The sequence below is a fragment of the Thunnus thynnus genome, chromosome 9 (genome assembly GCF_963924715.1).
Source record: "Thunnus thynnus chromosome 9, fThuThy2.1, whole genome shotgun sequence".
Taxonomy (NCBI): domain Eukaryota; kingdom Metazoa; phylum Chordata; class Actinopteri; order Scombriformes; family Scombridae; genus Thunnus; species Thunnus thynnus.
In genome coordinates, this window is record NC_089525.1 from 9,511,890 (window position 1) to 9,528,445 (window position 16,556).

General features: G+C 40.6%; 1 protein-coding gene across 4 annotated transcripts; it reads right to left on the bottom strand.

Annotated features, from left to right (window-relative positions):
* Positions 1 to 653: 653 nt before the first annotated feature.
* Positions 654 to 15,837, bottom strand: rps6kal (ribosomal protein S6 kinase a, like). Of its 4 annotated transcripts, none has more exons than XM_067598731.1 (22): positions 15,521 to 15,837; positions 12,920 to 12,979; positions 12,690 to 12,806; positions 12,519 to 12,600; positions 12,340 to 12,420; positions 11,946 to 12,025; positions 11,139 to 11,245; positions 10,414 to 10,451; positions 10,008 to 10,150; positions 9,827 to 9,897; positions 9,609 to 9,697; positions 9,330 to 9,394; positions 8,792 to 8,894; positions 8,475 to 8,599; positions 7,259 to 7,381; positions 6,189 to 6,278; positions 5,940 to 6,098; positions 5,688 to 5,849; positions 5,459 to 5,535; positions 4,974 to 5,091; positions 4,481 to 4,621; positions 654 to 1,949 (listed from the first exon to the last, which is right to left on the bottom strand). In XM_067598731.1, the coding sequence occupies exons 1-22, from the start codon at positions 15,545 to 15,547 to the stop codon at positions 1,824 to 1,826; spliced, it is 2,184 nt and encodes a 727-aa protein (XP_067454832.1). In that variant the 5' UTR covers positions 15,548 to 15,837; the 3' UTR covers positions 654 to 1,823. The 4 variants fall into 4 exon arrangements, with proteins under 4 accessions (XP_067454832.1, XP_067454833.1, XP_067454831.1 ...); XM_067598732.1 differs by lacking the exon at positions 15,521 to 15,837 and adding an exon at positions 15,130 to 15,388; XM_067598730.1 differs by lacking the exon at positions 15,521 to 15,837 and adding an exon at positions 14,385 to 15,084.
* Positions 15,838 to 16,556: the final 719 nt, after the last annotated feature.

Genomic DNA, 16,556 nt, shown 5'->3' on the forward strand with positions numbered 1-16,556 from the left:
TGTACTGCTCACATTAAGAAGAAAATTAAAATAGCAGTGTGTCTTCCCCCCCCCCCCCCCATTACTGAGGATAACTGTTAATAATTTGCTAAATTTTTTTTTTAGAAGGAACTATTTTTCTGCTCTGTTGATTCAACAGGGACAGTTAATCTGGAAAGTTGCGACTGGCTTTTTAAACAATGACTTTTTCATTGCTTAAAGTACCACAAACACTCCATTCATCCACATTATATTGGGTCGGTCGCAGAAATCTCATGTATATCTCAAAATTTGAAAAACTAAAACCCAAACTGTCAGCGTGACTAGAGATAAGTGAGGAAATGTTTTGTTATTTAGGAGAACCAAACCCTGAAAATGAATCTATGCAACTTCTGAAAGAAGTTTTATCATGTCACAGATAAACATTTTCATGGTTTTATCAAAAAAATACAAGAAAGCTGCACCTCTCTAGAAACGAACGGAAACGTAACGTGTCATCCTGTAACTGCTACTTGTGGACACAATGGCTGCTGTTCAGCAAGAGTCACTGACGACTGGCTTTTATTCATTCTTCTAGTTACACTGTTGCCTAGTTGTTGCTTCAATGTCTCACAAGTGACAGATGTTTGGGCTGCATTTTCATGACAGAACAGACCAGCTCATGACACAGTGGATGCATGTCAATAATGATCTTTAATGTCAATATATACAGAACTTGAAAGAAAAATAGAATCTTAAAAATCAAATGAAATAAATACAATATCATACAATTTCCACAATGTCTTTTTGAAGAGATATCCATGGAAATGTTTTTTTTGTTTGTTTATTTTTTTTTTATTCAGCCTCTCTGGTTCAACGGGGTGCGTCCCGTCCCCCCCAGAGAATCCCTACAGCTCCCCCACATGCTCTTCATCTTAAATATCTTCATTATATACATATATATATGTATATATATATATGTATATATTTCTTTTTTTTTTGCAAACTAGAAATTCTGTTATCGTTACCACATTGTTTTGCTTTCCAACTCTAGACCTTTTGTCCATCTGCAGCTTATTTTACCTCTTTTGATACACTGTTAGCATCACAAAGAAACATGAGTCAGACGGTGAACTTTAAGGGAAAAGAAATACAGGTTCTGTCCACACATGCATTTATGTTACCAAAAGTGCTGGTAGATGATTTTGATCCTGAGGGACTCTTTAATCTGCCGTGAGCAGAATTTCTTTTTTTTTTTTTCCATTTGTTTTTAAGAGCATCGGAAAGAAAACAGTCTGTCATTGTCCCTCAGTCAATATCATCTCACCAGTACTCTCACACATAAACCATTACTTCACTTTAAAGAAAAGAAGTTAAGAGAGCAAAAAGCAAAACAGGGAAGGAGAAAGAACTGAAGAGGAGAGGATGGCGGAGCGCGGATGAAGAGCAGTGGGGGGGCACAGTTTACCGAAGCAGCTTTGAATCAGCCAATCACAGTGAAGGAGAACATCAGCTGGTGCGTTTCTTCCCCGAGGAAGAAAGAATGAAAGGCGAGGAGGGTAAGTGCATATGAAAGCTGTGGAAATAAATACAAGTCTGTCTCCCCAGCAGTAACAGATATGTGAGTTTCCCCTCTTCCTCTTCAGCTGACTTCTTCACAATGCAACCTCGTCCAGTGTGTGCATGTGTGTGTGTGTGTGTATGTGTGCGTGTAGGTGTGTATGAGTGCATATGCCAGGTGTGTCAAAATAAATAGATTAAAAAGGGAGACAGTGGATTTGACTGGCCAGGACTTCGGTCTGTGTTTGTGTATGAGAGTTCGACTGAGAGTGAGGTCAAAACTGGAGGGCGAGCAGTGTGTGAGTCTACATGTCTGTTGAGGTGAGTTTCTTCATGCTGCGTCTCTGGGCTAGACTGGACGCTGCCACGGGCTCCAACACCGGCTGACTTGTCTTCTGGCTCAGTGCTGAATAGGTGGCAGCCATGGCTCCCTGGAAAACAAGCAAAATTGTTATTTGGCTTTAAGTTTAAAACGGTTACGACTTTGTATCTGAACTTTGTATTTTGGCAAACTCAGAACAGGCATTTGTATTCTTTCGGTGTTGACAGGAAATTGGTCAGTTTTGTGCTACTGAATGAGCCCAAGTTTAGTTCTCAGTTTCTTTTTATGCGTTTGTGCTTCATTTTTCACCATGGATGCCTCGGCTAATTTGGAAAACTTGAACATTACAAAATAATCAAAGTAGGTCCTAATTAATTTTCTGTGGAACAACTAATTGAGTAATAAACTAATTGTTTTGGCTGTACCTGAGGTATATCATTACATTAATGTACTACTGTATTACACTACAGCTGTTTAAACTAGAACAATCCTCCAATCAGACACAATCAGACACATGGCATGCATTACTCCATGAGTGGGAGCAGCATTAAACCCAACACTTAGAAGGGCTGTTAACCAGTGCAGATAAAACTCCAACAGTAGAAGGAGTTTTTATATCATGGACTAAGACTCAGATCCACAATGCTGGCAGTCAAGGTCAAGAGGTTCAACGATTAACAAGACATGGTCTAAACAGAGCCTGACTGATACTGGATTTTTGGGGCCGATGCCAATATCAATATTAGGAGTAAAAAAAATTCTGATATCAATATATCAGATATATTCTTATATATATAAAAACATACATTTTTTGCAGTGATCCCCAAAATGTGGTTATCAAATACTTGTGACAAAGATATGCAATAGAGGCAGGATATTTTACAGTTTGTCCAAAATGACATCAGTGCACTGAAACAGTAAACTTCACTGGGAATTTAATAATTATAAAAAAAAAAAAAAAAACACAAATAGAACAATGTATATATTAAACTTGAATTTAGAAAAAGGATCAAATATACATACAATGCTGCCTATATAGATTAAAAAAAAAAAAAATTGGCACATATCAGACAACATATACACCGATACCGATTTATTACAATTATATGTGTGATAGGCCTATATCAGCAGGCCAATATATCGGTCAGGCTCTAGCTATAAGACTGTTAACGCCACATGCATCGACAAATGAGTCAGTCAAACTGATGGAACATCCAGTCAGCAGAGCTCCAGACAGAAACAGGTGCCTTATTGAGGAGAGAGGTCAGAGAAGGGCAAGATCTGTTCAAGCTAATAAAGACGCCACAGGTGCATAAATAACACCTCATGATGGCAGTGGTGTCCAGAGGGGCATTTCATTATGAACGATTTGTCAGACCTTAAATCACACGTACAAAAGAGGAGAATAACGAGAACAGGCAGCTAATGTGACTAACGAGAAGATGAGAAGATGAAAAGTCTACAGGCAACATCACCAAAGTTCAACTCTTAAAGAGTAGAAACCCACACATAGTAACTAAAGCTGAAATGACGAGTTGATTAAATGATTAGCTGACCAAAAGAAAAATAATTGGCGACCATTTTCATGATTGATTAATCATTTAAGTAATTTTTCGAGCAGAAATGCTACATTTTTACTAGTTTCATCATTTCAATTTAAGAATTCTTTCTTTGTCTTAAGTGATAATAAACTGAACATCTTGGTGTTTTGGACCATTGGAAGGACAAAACAAGCAATTTGACAACATCACCTTGAGCTTTAGGAAATTCTGGTCAACCATTGTTCACTATTTTCCGACATTCCTGGCATTTTCCAATTCGTACGCATGACTATTATTTGCTAAATATAGTTTCTGACTAAATGGAGCCTTAGCCACACTGCTCTTGGATAACGCTCAATGTCACAAGCAACTAAGATTGCTCCATGAACATAAGAGTGACCTTGGTTATGTCCTTAGATCTCAGAAATATCAGAGTGGAGGTGAGACAGCATGAGATGAAAACTCTATAACCCTCAACTATGATCACCGGCTTTGGATTGTATATAAAAGAACGACATGACAGATAGAAAAGGATTGCTGTGCGGGATGGCTGGCCTTTCTGCATGATCGGGTGAAGAGTTCAGCGATGTGAGAGTGCCTCTGTGTACAGCTGCCGCTCCCTGAGATTAAGACGAGCCAACTTAGGCGGTTCGAGCGCTTGTAAGGATGCTGCCCAGACAACCTCTCTCTCTGGAAGAGATCTAACAACAACCGACTGAGAGAAAACTCTGGTACGTGATGGAGAGACCGCAACACTCACATGTCAGCGCTTGGGGATCACGCTTTTCCCTTTCCAAAACATGACGTTCCAACGCATAAACCCCCACAAAATCTTTCACCACCTTTGAAAGCTGAACAAAGCAACTTCCCTTTTTTTCCCCCCACATGGCAACTGTGTTCTCACGATAAATCACCAAGAATCAGGCTCACTTTTATATTGCCAGAAGCACAGGTGCTGCAAGGGTATCATGTAGAAGAGTCCAGACCCTCTTCTGTATCCCATTCCAACTCTGAGGTACCGCCAGCCTTTAAATTCTACCACATGGTAACAAGCGGTCCTGTGTGTTTGTCTCTGTTGGTAAGCAGGATGTAGACTCACCTTGACGAGGTGTGGTGCATCATGGCGTGTGAGCTGGAAGTGTGGTAACGTATCTCTGCAGGTGATCCAGGAATGCTTTAGAACCTGCTCTGCTGTGTATCGCTGGTGAGGGTCCACATGGAGCATATGGGACAGCAGGTCCTGTAACACACAACCACATCCAGTCATTAAAGTATACGAGGAAAGTACACAACTCCAAGGGCGTTACTTTAATATGAACTTTCTTGCATGATACAAAGATCAATTCATTGTGTTATTAGAAGGAGGAATGGCAGATTTTTTTGTTTTGAGAAAAACTCCATATCAAACATTTTAACACACAAGAAAAAGATTCTGTCTCTGTTGCTCAAACCTACAACATAAAGCAGCATATTTTATCACTAGCTCTGCAGAATCTTAGAGACACAAAACATAATCACATCTTAACATTAAAGTTGAATTAAAGGAACCAAGATGTGGACTTTGATGAGCATTACACTTTGAAAGTGTTTACCTTTGAGGTGTCTGATACAGTATCCCAGTTTCCACCTGTCAAAGAGAACTTCCCAGACCCTATTCGAAGTAGAATCTCCTCTGGTGTGTCGTTTGGCCCGTTAGCAAACGGCGTGTACCTGACATGAGGTAAAAGGAGAGGTTAGGGAGAACACATAATCACATTATACATACTATTTCATTTTATAAATTCTAATGTATACTAGTCTCATAGTACCAAACATGAAGAAAATACATCTGATTTTGTGGTGGGAGCAAAATTTGTCAATGAAAACAAGTTTAATCCACTGCTCTAAACGTCCCACAGCCTAAACATCTTAAATGTTAAGACATTTGTCGATAATGTTCATGCTTCATGATAGACGTTTTCAGAATAGGACTGAACATTTAGACAGGTTTCTAAATTGGACGCTCAGATGATTATTAATCATTCCTGTCAACATTTAAACCAAATTCCCCAACAGTTGTTCCTCATTGTAGTCTTACCCTGCCAGCATTGTATACAGTAGAACTCCAAGACTCCATATATCACAGGCTGCATCATAACCTTGCCGCATTAGTACCTAAACACACACACAAACAAAGATGAACCATTAAGGATGAGTGCAGCTCTCCACTGTCTTTACTTCCTCCACATCTCCATCTTCCAGGCATCAAATCTTACATTTCTTCTACCATTTATTTGAATTTGCTTTCATCATTTCTCCTCTCTCACCTCTGGTGCCACAAAGTTGGCGGTGTAACAGGGTGTGAGGAGCAGGCCGTTGCCCCCTCGAAGCTGCTTTGCAAATCCAAAGTCACAGATTCTGATGGAGTCCGGATTCCCCGAGTCGTCCATATACAGGATGTTGCTGGGCTTTAGGTCTCTGTGTACCACCTGGGGAAATAGAAGAAGAAGTTAAATATAAAAAGATCAGGATCTCTGATCTTCACTAATGCTTGTACATGTGCGGACGTGTTTCCTCACCCCTTGGCAGTGGAGGTAGTCAACAGTCTTGGTGATGGTGTAGAGCACAGCGCTGGCCTCTCGCTCAGAGAAAAACTTCTGCCTGAGGATCTTATCCAGCAGCTCACCTCCCTTCATCAGCTCCGTCACCAGGTAAACATACCGGCCCTCATCATACACCTGAGACATACGGACGCAGAACAAACAAGTCAACAACTCTTCAAATCTTAACTGTGCTGAAATGCTCAAACACACACAACTGTTACTGACGTCTTTCAGAGTGATGATGTTGGGATGCTGCCCGTATCGCATCAGGATTTCGATCTCTTCAGACGGGTCCCTCTTACTTTTGTCTATAATCTGTAACACATGGAGAGACAGACAAGAGTAGTTGGCATCATAACACATCTTATAGTGGCTGATTCAAATAAAAGCATCGATCTATTATGTGTTGGACAACTAATTTTGTGCACTATCCAAAATATCTGCACTTGCGGTGCTTTGCTACACTGTGGCTTCAGCTGCTGTGTAAAGCTGTGCTGCCCTCTGCTGGTCTGTTGGCATCACTAACCACATTCGAAGTGATAACTCCATTTTCAGAAGAAACTCGATTAACAGACATGTGAAAATGAATTGGCTTCAAAGATGGATGGACAGCGATGGTAGATTAGAATTTCAATAAAAGGAGAAAAGGTCGCCACACACTCACAATAACTTATTGTTATGCCCAAGTCTACTCTGGTTGCTTGGCAACATCACGTTGATGACAAGACTCCAAGAAGTTACTGCGCCCGGCCAAGAAATATATGTCCAGCACATAACCCTGATAAAACAACAACTTGTCATCTTTAGGTCTTTGGTTTTTGTATGACTTAAATGAACAAGATATAACGTGTTAATTAGTGAGCTTTAGAGGCACTGGGAGGTGGATTTGGCAACGTTTGGTCAGAGCCAGGCTTGCTGTTTCCCCTTTTCTCATCTAACTCTTGATAAGAAAGCAAATACGCTTATTTCCCAAAACGTCTAAATAATTCTTTAAAAGAAGCAGTCACAGCTGGATTCTGAAATAGGATAAATTGTGTTTTGGCTGCCCATCTCTGACATGTCCTTTAGCAAGGCACTTAACCCCCAGCTGGTAGGACAGCTTAGTGGCAGATCAGACTGTGGTTTCACTGGGCATCTCTCTGGTGGAACTGTGTAACAGTGTGAGGGTGAACCTGGCTGTTGCTCAAATAGAGCACTAGTGCACAGTAGGTCAAAGGAGGTCATTTTAATTTGCAATCAGATTGTATTCATCGTTCTATTTCATACAAGAAAGGATTAGTCTCGTGTCTGGTTACCTTCACAGCATAGTCCATAGCAGAGACTCTGTGTACACAGCGTTTACAGATGGAGTAGGAACCCACGCCTATGTCCTCTTGCAGCTCGTACAGATCAGAAAACTTGGCTGACCCCCCATGCATCTGGAAAGGACAGAAAACATTAAGTATTACAACACGATCTATGACATAAATTGTGTCAATTAAAACATTTTGTCCTTCACAAGCTATGCCAAGACATTAAATTAATGAACTGTGACATTTCACAAACCAGCACAATGCCACTGCGGTCTACTTTTGGTCCATACAAGTCAATAAAAGGTCTCTGAACATCAGAGCAAACTCCCGCAGCAATAATATTTTAACACTTTTATTCACAAATTTGCCAGAGTGGGCCTTTACTGGTAAAGTTACTACATATTCAGCAGTCAAACTGTCATAACAGATTTACCATTACTCCTTCCTCCTCACACATCACTTAACAGCAAAATGTTGTAAAAATCTGTCAAACTGTTAAGACCTAAGTCGTGAAAGCAACTCCATAATATATATATATATATATATATATATATATATATATATATATATATATATATATATATATATATATATATATATATATATATATATATATATATATATATATATATATATATATATATATACACATATATGTGTGTGTGTGTGTGTTTAGACAATTACTATTAAAAGTGAGTGTAAACTCAGCCATGCTGAGTGTGGGAAGGACTCTGTGTGTGTGTAGTGTGAGTATGTACTCAAACAGAACAACCATTAACTAATTAACCATTAATAAAGGATAATTGTGGTCATTTGTAGCATTTCTGCCATCACGTCAATCAATTCCGATCCTAATTTCACTTTATCTCTCAGAAATCAACTTCCAAGTCCAACAGACAACCAAGAGAGTGAGGACAGGAAGTGTAAGAGCACTGCAATAAAAAAATTAAATGGTGTATGACAACTAAAGTGTGGCAGTTGCTATTTACAGATGTGTTACCTGCAGTGTTAACTCTCTTTCAGCAATGCTTGGATCAACTTTTTGCAACAGTGTTTTCTACAATTTGAAATTCTGTAGGACGCTCCATAATAAAGCAGTAGACAAGTTGAGTAGAAAACATATTTTTGTTATTGTGTTTATGCAAGTTAATATGTTATTAATTAACCTGTGTTAACTGTGATAGAGGACGCGTGCAAAGTCATGATAACTTGTGCCCACCTGAACTATGGGGAGTATGCTGAGCAGTGGGGAGCTCTTGTTCTCATCCATGGGTGTTGGAGCAACGAAACTGAAGCCTTTGAAGAGCTGATGGGCGTTAGCACTGGGAGGGATACCTGGGGAGTCTAAATACACAAAGATAATTCATAATATACAAATGAACATACAAACACTCACTAAGTTTTGGAGTTGTAGTCAGTCAGCGCTCACTTGCAGTTTCCATGGCTGCAGGAGCCGTTGTTGCTTGTAAGCTCAAAAGCACGTGCACAGAGCATGTGTGAGTGTGTGTGTCTGTATGTGTGTAGGTGTAGATTTACCTTTAGGCGTTTTAGCGGTGAACTCTGGGTCGAAGCAGAATGTGTCATCTGGTTTACCTGCTGCAGGCTTGAATGGGGGCTGAAGCTCTCTCCTGAACAGTTTCTGCGGAGAAGACGACAGGCACACACATGCAGAAAACACACATGCATGTTAGAAATCAAACCCTACCGCAGGCTGTTTGGGCTGTGTGAACATATGCGAAGGAGAAGCCAAGACCCCTCCCAGATTAACCCCCTCCCAAACCCTCTACAGCTCTGTCCAGCCAATAGCGTCCTGCTGGCTCTTAAACACTCACGCAGGGCTATTAGTGCACACACAGTGAGAACTGGCCCTCTGCCCAGATGCACACATACACACACACACACACACACAAACATAGTTGGCGTGGCCAAGACTGATGGCTGGTGCTCACCAAGCCAACCGTTTGTTAGGTGTGAATCCTCGACAGAAGCTGGAGAGTTACATGTGTGTATGTGCCGGCCTGTGAGAGAAGAGAGGAAGATTTGTGTGTGTGTGTGTGTGTGTGTGTGTGCTCACATTCCAGTCGATGGTGGAAAAGAAAGCATGGCGTTTGATCTCCTCCACTCCATCGGGCCCAGCCCCTATAGACACAGATCACTTCGGTTCAGTAAACCTGGCGCGTTGGTTTTGTATTGATTTCAAAGGATCAACACATTCACACATTTTTCTCTCTGTGGTTTTAAGCATGTGATTCATGTGGATGCCAAAATGTTAACAAGCTCAAGCTAAGAACAATGTGAGGACCATCTCGTTCTAACTACACACACACACACAATCAGCTGCGGTACACCTTACCTAGTCTGTTAGCAGGGTTACGTTTAAACAGCATTCTCAGCAAACTCTGGGCCTCCAAACTTAGGAACTGAGGCATTCCTAACTTAGCTCTGCAGGGCAGAAAAGAGCAACAGATGAATATGTACAACAAGGAAAGTAAATCATCACTTATATATCAGGACTTGTCTCACTTCTGTCATGCTTTGAGTGTCTTAATCATGCGGTTCAAAATGACTCACTTGAGAATCATGTTCATGGTCTCGTTGCGGTCTTTCCCTTGGAATGGTAATGTCCCTGTTAGCATCTCAAACTGCAAACACACAAACATAATCAACAGGATTTATTTTACATTTTTCTAATCAGTTCATATAGATGTAAAAGAAAAAAATAAAAGGTGTAGGTTTGTGTGAGCGTGTGTACCATAAGTACTCCCAGAGACCACCAGTCCGCACTCTGTGTGTGTCCTCTCCTGTTGACCACCTCAGGGGCCATATACTCCACCGTACCACAGAAGGAATAAGCCTTCTTATCAGCATCTACTGACTCTTTGCTCAGGCCAAAGTCTGCACGCAGCGAGGCAAAGACAATGCCAAATGTTAAGATTTAAAAAAAAAAAAAAAAAAAAAAAAAAAAAAAAAAAAAAGATTATTTTACTTTCCCACAAATTAAACAGAAAAATAGCTGCAGAAGAAAGTCATGTGTTAATTCTACTCTTATAATAAAATATTTTAAAGTTTCTTTACATATTATTACGAACTAGATTAAACTATTCTGATTAAGTCAGACACCAGGTGTGCATTACAATCACTTTAAGTCAAAAACATACCTGTTAACTTTATGTGTCCAGCTTCATCAAGTAAGATGCTGAAAGACAAGAATAGTTTTACATAAAGATGCACTTCAGATCATTTGAATTCTTTACGGTACAGTTAACAACAACAGAATATAAATCATCTAACGCTGTCTGCTCTCATATTCACGCAGTTTTGTGCAAATCTTGTTCTGGAGCTCTGGGGATTTCAAATGAACTGGTAATCTGAGTGCTCAATTTAGAGCCACGCCAGACACATTCAATCACAGACTGAAATGATTCAGGTCTGGACAAAAGTGAAGAATGAGAGAATTAGTATGGGTGTGTGTAAGAATATAAAATACCGTGCACTGTGCTGTGAAGTTGTGAGCAGAAATGACTTGTGAGACATATGAGGAATAATCTCTCTTTAAAATATAACCTACAGTTTATCATTTTACTTTTAAATCTGATCAGAAATGTCTTACAGATTAAAAGAAATTGTAAATGTACTTATTTTTCTTAGAAAGACACTGGAGTGCTGCAGTGTTTTGAAAATATGGCAGGTGATGTCAGCCAGGGACAGTGTATATGTGCAAATCAGAAATCATCAGTGGTTTCATACTTGTGAGAACAGATGTTAAGAAGGAATCAAAAGCAGATTACAGCAGTGCAGATCCTTTTTGTGTTGGATGAAGATGATGTGGTGTTTGGGGTGAGAAAGAGTGTGAAAGGTAAAAAGGTGAAGGTGAGGTTCATACTTCTCTGGCTTGAGATCTCTGTAAACTATGCCCAGGTTGTGCAGATGGTCGAGGGCCAGGGCCAGCTCTGCAAGGTAGAATTTCACATCTTCCTCTGTAAACATAACCTGATAAGAACTGGACAAATTTACTCTCTGAACTCAGAAGAGGAGACAAGTTCAGCAGCAAAAACAAAACAAAACAAAAAAAAATTCAACTTCAGAAACCACAAACAGAGAGAACAGAGTATTATTATTGTCACAATATCAACATTTCAAACACGGTAACACGATTCAGCAGGCTGCTGATTTGACATTGCCAGCAGCTATCTCTTTGGTTCTGAGACAAGCTTTCAACACAAGGTCTATCTAGAGAACAATCACACATTTGAAAAGAGCTGAACCGGGCCTGTAACTGACAAGCCATTGATCATCTAAAAGCACAGAAAGATTCCAAGAAAAGCGCTCGTGTTTCCGTGAGGAATTCAAGTTATAATTTGAATAACATGAAAAACAGAAAACAGGAGAGACAAATGACTTGGCAGTACTTATGCTCCTATAAAATAAATTAAATACTCCTGCATACTAAACTTGCACCTGTTCCATTTGTAGCTGTCATCCTAACAATTCCTCTGGGTTTATAAAAGAGCATAATGGCATATGTAGTTTGAAATTTCATAAATATGTTTAAAACACTAGGGGGCAAAAAAAAAATACACCATTTAATTACTGAAAGAAGAGAACAGGCTGTACTATGCTTTTCAAATAGAAACACTGACAGATAGACAGATGGAAAAATAAGATGTAAGGCAACAGGATGTCAGCTTACCTCTTTGGATAAGCGAGTGAATACATCCCCTCCCCTGAGAAAGTCCAGTATTAAATACAGTTTCCCTTCTGTCTGAAAGGCTGGAGAAGCAATGGAAACAAGAGTATGTTACTGACAAGCTTATCATATTCTGATTTCAACAGAGACATTCAAGCATTTGGGTTACATGATGACACATGTGAACACTGTAACTCACTTACAAGAGCAAAAGCTTACTAACATCAACAACCTAAATATGATAATAACTGTGTAACAACACTCTAAATATTCTGATGCATGTTAACAGTGATGTTTCAGATACATGAAGACAAACATAATCCGCTTATCCTGAATTCAACCTGAACTTGGATGTATGCTACATAATTGCACACTTTGTGACTCTAAACTCTCTTACCGTAGTGCAATTTCACTATGAAGGGATGATTGACTTCCACTAAAATGTCTCTTTCCATCTTAGTGCGAACTCTGTCCCTGACTGGAGAGACAAAACAGGAAGGGACAGAGTGAGTGAGAGAGAAATTCAACACTGAGAACAGAACATACTGGGCGATGTGATGTACGCTGTCGCGTTACCTTTCAAAGATGCCTTTTTTAGAACTTTCATTGCATATAACTGACCAGCATCTGGACCCATGATCTTCCTGACAAGAAATACCTGAGAGAACAGGAGAAATTTAAGGATGATACATAAAAAAAAAAAATTACAAACACAGTGATTTGACTTAGTGAAGTGTATGTCCTCACCTTGCCAAAAGAGCCCTGGCCGAGGACTTTGAGCAGTTCAAACTGAGATGGATCAGCTTTTTCACAGCCCTCTTTCACATGGTGGGTGATAGGAATCTCCTTATATGTCCCTTCATCCTACACACACACACACACACACACAGTAACAGCATGAGACAAACACACAAGGCTGCAGGTACGTCCTCCTACGTGCGCACATGCTCCAGGACCTCAAGCCCATCATTACTTACACAGTGTGTGAAAGACTCTCCCTCCTCCATGGGCTCATCCATGATCTGATGTCCATTGACCTACAGCCAGAACAACAAATCTCATCAGAGTCGGCAACAGTAAATACTTTAACAAAGCTTGTGAATCATAGCTTTCGACTGAACAGGACTATGACTGCTGCTGCCGCCGCACGCCCACTTGTATGATGAAAGATTCAACAGATGAAATCGATGAGTCACATGCGATAACAGTGTGCTTTTGCTTTCCCAACTTGAAGCTGTATTTGTTGTCAAACAGTATGGAGTCCATACTCTAAAGCCCGTCCAGCTGTCCAGCTTTCATCCTGTCCCTATAAAGCCCCTCATTATTAGCATTCTAGCTTAATCCCCAGCCAGAGCAAAAACAACATGTCTGACTGGCTCTGAGAGTCTGATGTTTGCTAGGGCTGCAGTCAGCTTTCAGCCTCTTGAGGATAACTAGGCCCCGGTTCTTTCAGGGGCTTCTGGCTGATGGTGGTGGCGAGATGCTTTTTTAAAAAAAAAAAAAATGACCACGGACAGGCACGCTTTGTTCTACTCAGAGTAACATTTAGAGGGCAGTTGCAGCCTCTTTGTTTTTATTTAAATAGCAATACACTTATCAGCAAAGGAATGTGAGATATCTCTGTATCTGCATGTAAATCAGATAATTAACTGCTACAATGCAATCCAGGTCTGCATATTTCAGTTTTGTGCTGAAGCTCAGCCTGCATGATGTATTCAGTCCAGTGTGTTTGTGTGTGTTGAATTCCATCAAGCCTCTGAAGAGGGGGGATGAGTCATAGCGCTACGCAAGCCCACACAGTGGGTGGAGCCACCAACATACACTCATGTACATCCACAGAACAGAGGCCAACAAACCTCTTTCCACCATCCTATAGCTACAAGAACTACATTAACAACATAAACATTCAACTAAGGCGAGAGAGATGTAAACTTCAAAGCGAGACAGAGCACAGAGCCTTGTCAAAATGTAAGCCTGGGTGCATCTGTGAAGTCTAACATCATCCAAGCCATCCAAAGCCAGGCCAGTGCTTGTGTCATAATTCACACATACATTTTCACTCCCACCTTTGCTGTGGCTCATCACGGCTTGTAACAGAGTGCAGCCTACACTTGCAGCACGGACCCAGGCGAGCCTTTTTCAGCCATTTGAGAACATGTCTGACAGCCATACACTATATATCATCTCACAGTCGCCTCATGCAAGGCTTTGATCAAACACTCAGCCAAAAAACTGATACCAAAGTGGATTAAACAGCCAGCATCACCACTAGTCTAGCTTAAGTGGTTAAGCTCGATGTTTACTTCAGTGCCTCTGTTATCTTGGCAGCATTCAAAAGGTGAACAGCAGATTAATAGAGCTTATTTGTGGAAAGAGCTGAGAAACTTTTTGAAACACTGTAATATTTAGGAGATTGTAGATTGAGGAGTTATTTAATATTACCATGCCTCCCACATAATGCAATGTCCAGCAGACTGGCATAAATATTAAGAAGAGATCACAGGAGGCGAGTTTAGTTTAACAATGTGCTGGTTCAGAAGTCTCTGTGTGTTGCAATAGCTTTCAGTGGGTTTTGAAACAATCTCAGCAGTCAGACAGGCGCTGTTTGGAGGCCAGGTGTGAAAGATTGCAAAGAATCCCAGAGATGGAGAGGCTGCACATGAAAAGAAAGAAAAAAATCACATTTTTCTACTGTTTTCACAAAAACAGCATATCAAGAAGTCTTTGAAAGGCATCATCCAGTTTCACTTAAGGTCTAAGGATGATAAAAATCGCTTTTCATTGGTAACATGCATCACATCAAGTGCCCCATGTTGTCATTTTTGAGCCTGATATGAAGAATATGTAACTGTAACACTGTTTTAATCCCAACTTCACTTCGTTAACGCTGCTAATATCCTGTCAGTTGTGTAGACAGATAGCTTAATTAAATGTTATTACGTAGCTTCAACACCAAAGTTTATAGCCAACAACAACAACAACAACAACAACAACCTCTAATTTCACTTGTTGTGTAGCACGTCGGACCAAACATAAAACCTCCTTATGTTAAAACTACGTACAAATTTAACGTTGTTAAAATATTTGTATCGCCTTACTGTAGATACATAAACAATACTTTACCAACTCTTTATTAAATAGACGGCGGAGGTTTAACAAAAAAAAAACTTGTCTGCAAGTTACAAACCAGCAAGCTGTCAGTTAGCAGGCTAACTCCATGCTAATGCTACACAGGCTAAGCTAGCCGTGAAGCTTACTCCTCTTGAGAAGTGTAAATAAAAACAAAACGACAAGAGGAGGCTATGTGTCACTGGATAAAGAGTCCGGCATGCGGACGGAGTGACGAGAGATGTTGCAAAAAGCCCGGACAGGCAGATATCAAACTTAATAAACCCCGGGGGCAGTGCAACAAAAATAAACATCTAACCAGCTGTTAGCATTAGCTAGCGTGTTAGCATGCATCACGGTGCGCTGCGGGGTCGTGACGCGAAATTGAAGCTTCACCCGGACTCGCAGGGCAAAGCTAACTTAACGGGACAGCAGCACACACCAGAAAACAAATGAATATGCGAACTCACCTCACTACTAACGCTGTTTACCTCCATCTTGTGCCAGGATTGCTCTCCTAAGTCTAAGGCATCGTACTCCGCCTAGACCCCCGCTCCACGTTGCATGTCTTCCCCCCTGATATAAGTGGAAGTCCGGCTGTTCTGCTTTGATGATCAGATGCAAGCTGTGTGTCTGCGGGCCGCTATCAGGACGGGATCTGGAGGAGGGGGAGGGGGGGTGGTCGGTGCGGGAATACTTGCTGCTGATGACCGGACCATACGCTCACCGACGGCACCGCTGCCCTGCCATAGATGCGAATATGGCGGCTACAGTGGTACCTGATCGTCAGTGAATGAGAGTTTATTGACGTATTTATGACGCAACTCAGTTAAGGATTTCCCCCCGTCCAAACCAAAGCAGCGGATCTCGAGATGGAGGGGAGGAGGGGGGGAGCGAGAGAGAGAGCAGGACGTGGTGGTGGGGGGTGTTTGATGCTGTATGACATACTGCGTGTGACATACATGCATCCGTTGTAGTCACTGCCGTTGAGACACACAAGGCGTTTCATTTATGGTTGACGCAGGTAGAAGTTTAGGCAGCAAAAAAGAGAGAAAAAAACCCAGACTCCTCTTATGTCATGCCATAAATCTAAGTCTCTGATCTTTACGGGTGTAAGTTGAAATGTTTTAAAGCCACTGTTTCATAAGCCTGTCCATCCCCTAGACCAAGAGGAAATAAGAGGCTTAAAGCTCATCCACTTTTCTCTCCGGCTCTGTTTCTCTCCCACCCACAAGTCTTTGTGTGGTGTGGATAAGAATAAGAAATACTTTATTAATACCGAGTGAAACTGAAGTGTCACAACAGCACAGTCCAGCACACATCGCATACAACAATAGAATAAAATAGTTAAATAGTGGCCTAAAATAGAAAAGGTAGTTATTATACATTGTGCAGTAATTATATACGTAGTATATAATAAAATGAGAGTAGTTGAGATAGATAGAAAATAGTTATTATCTACTGTGCAATCATTATATACATAGCATATAATGAAATATGATTAAA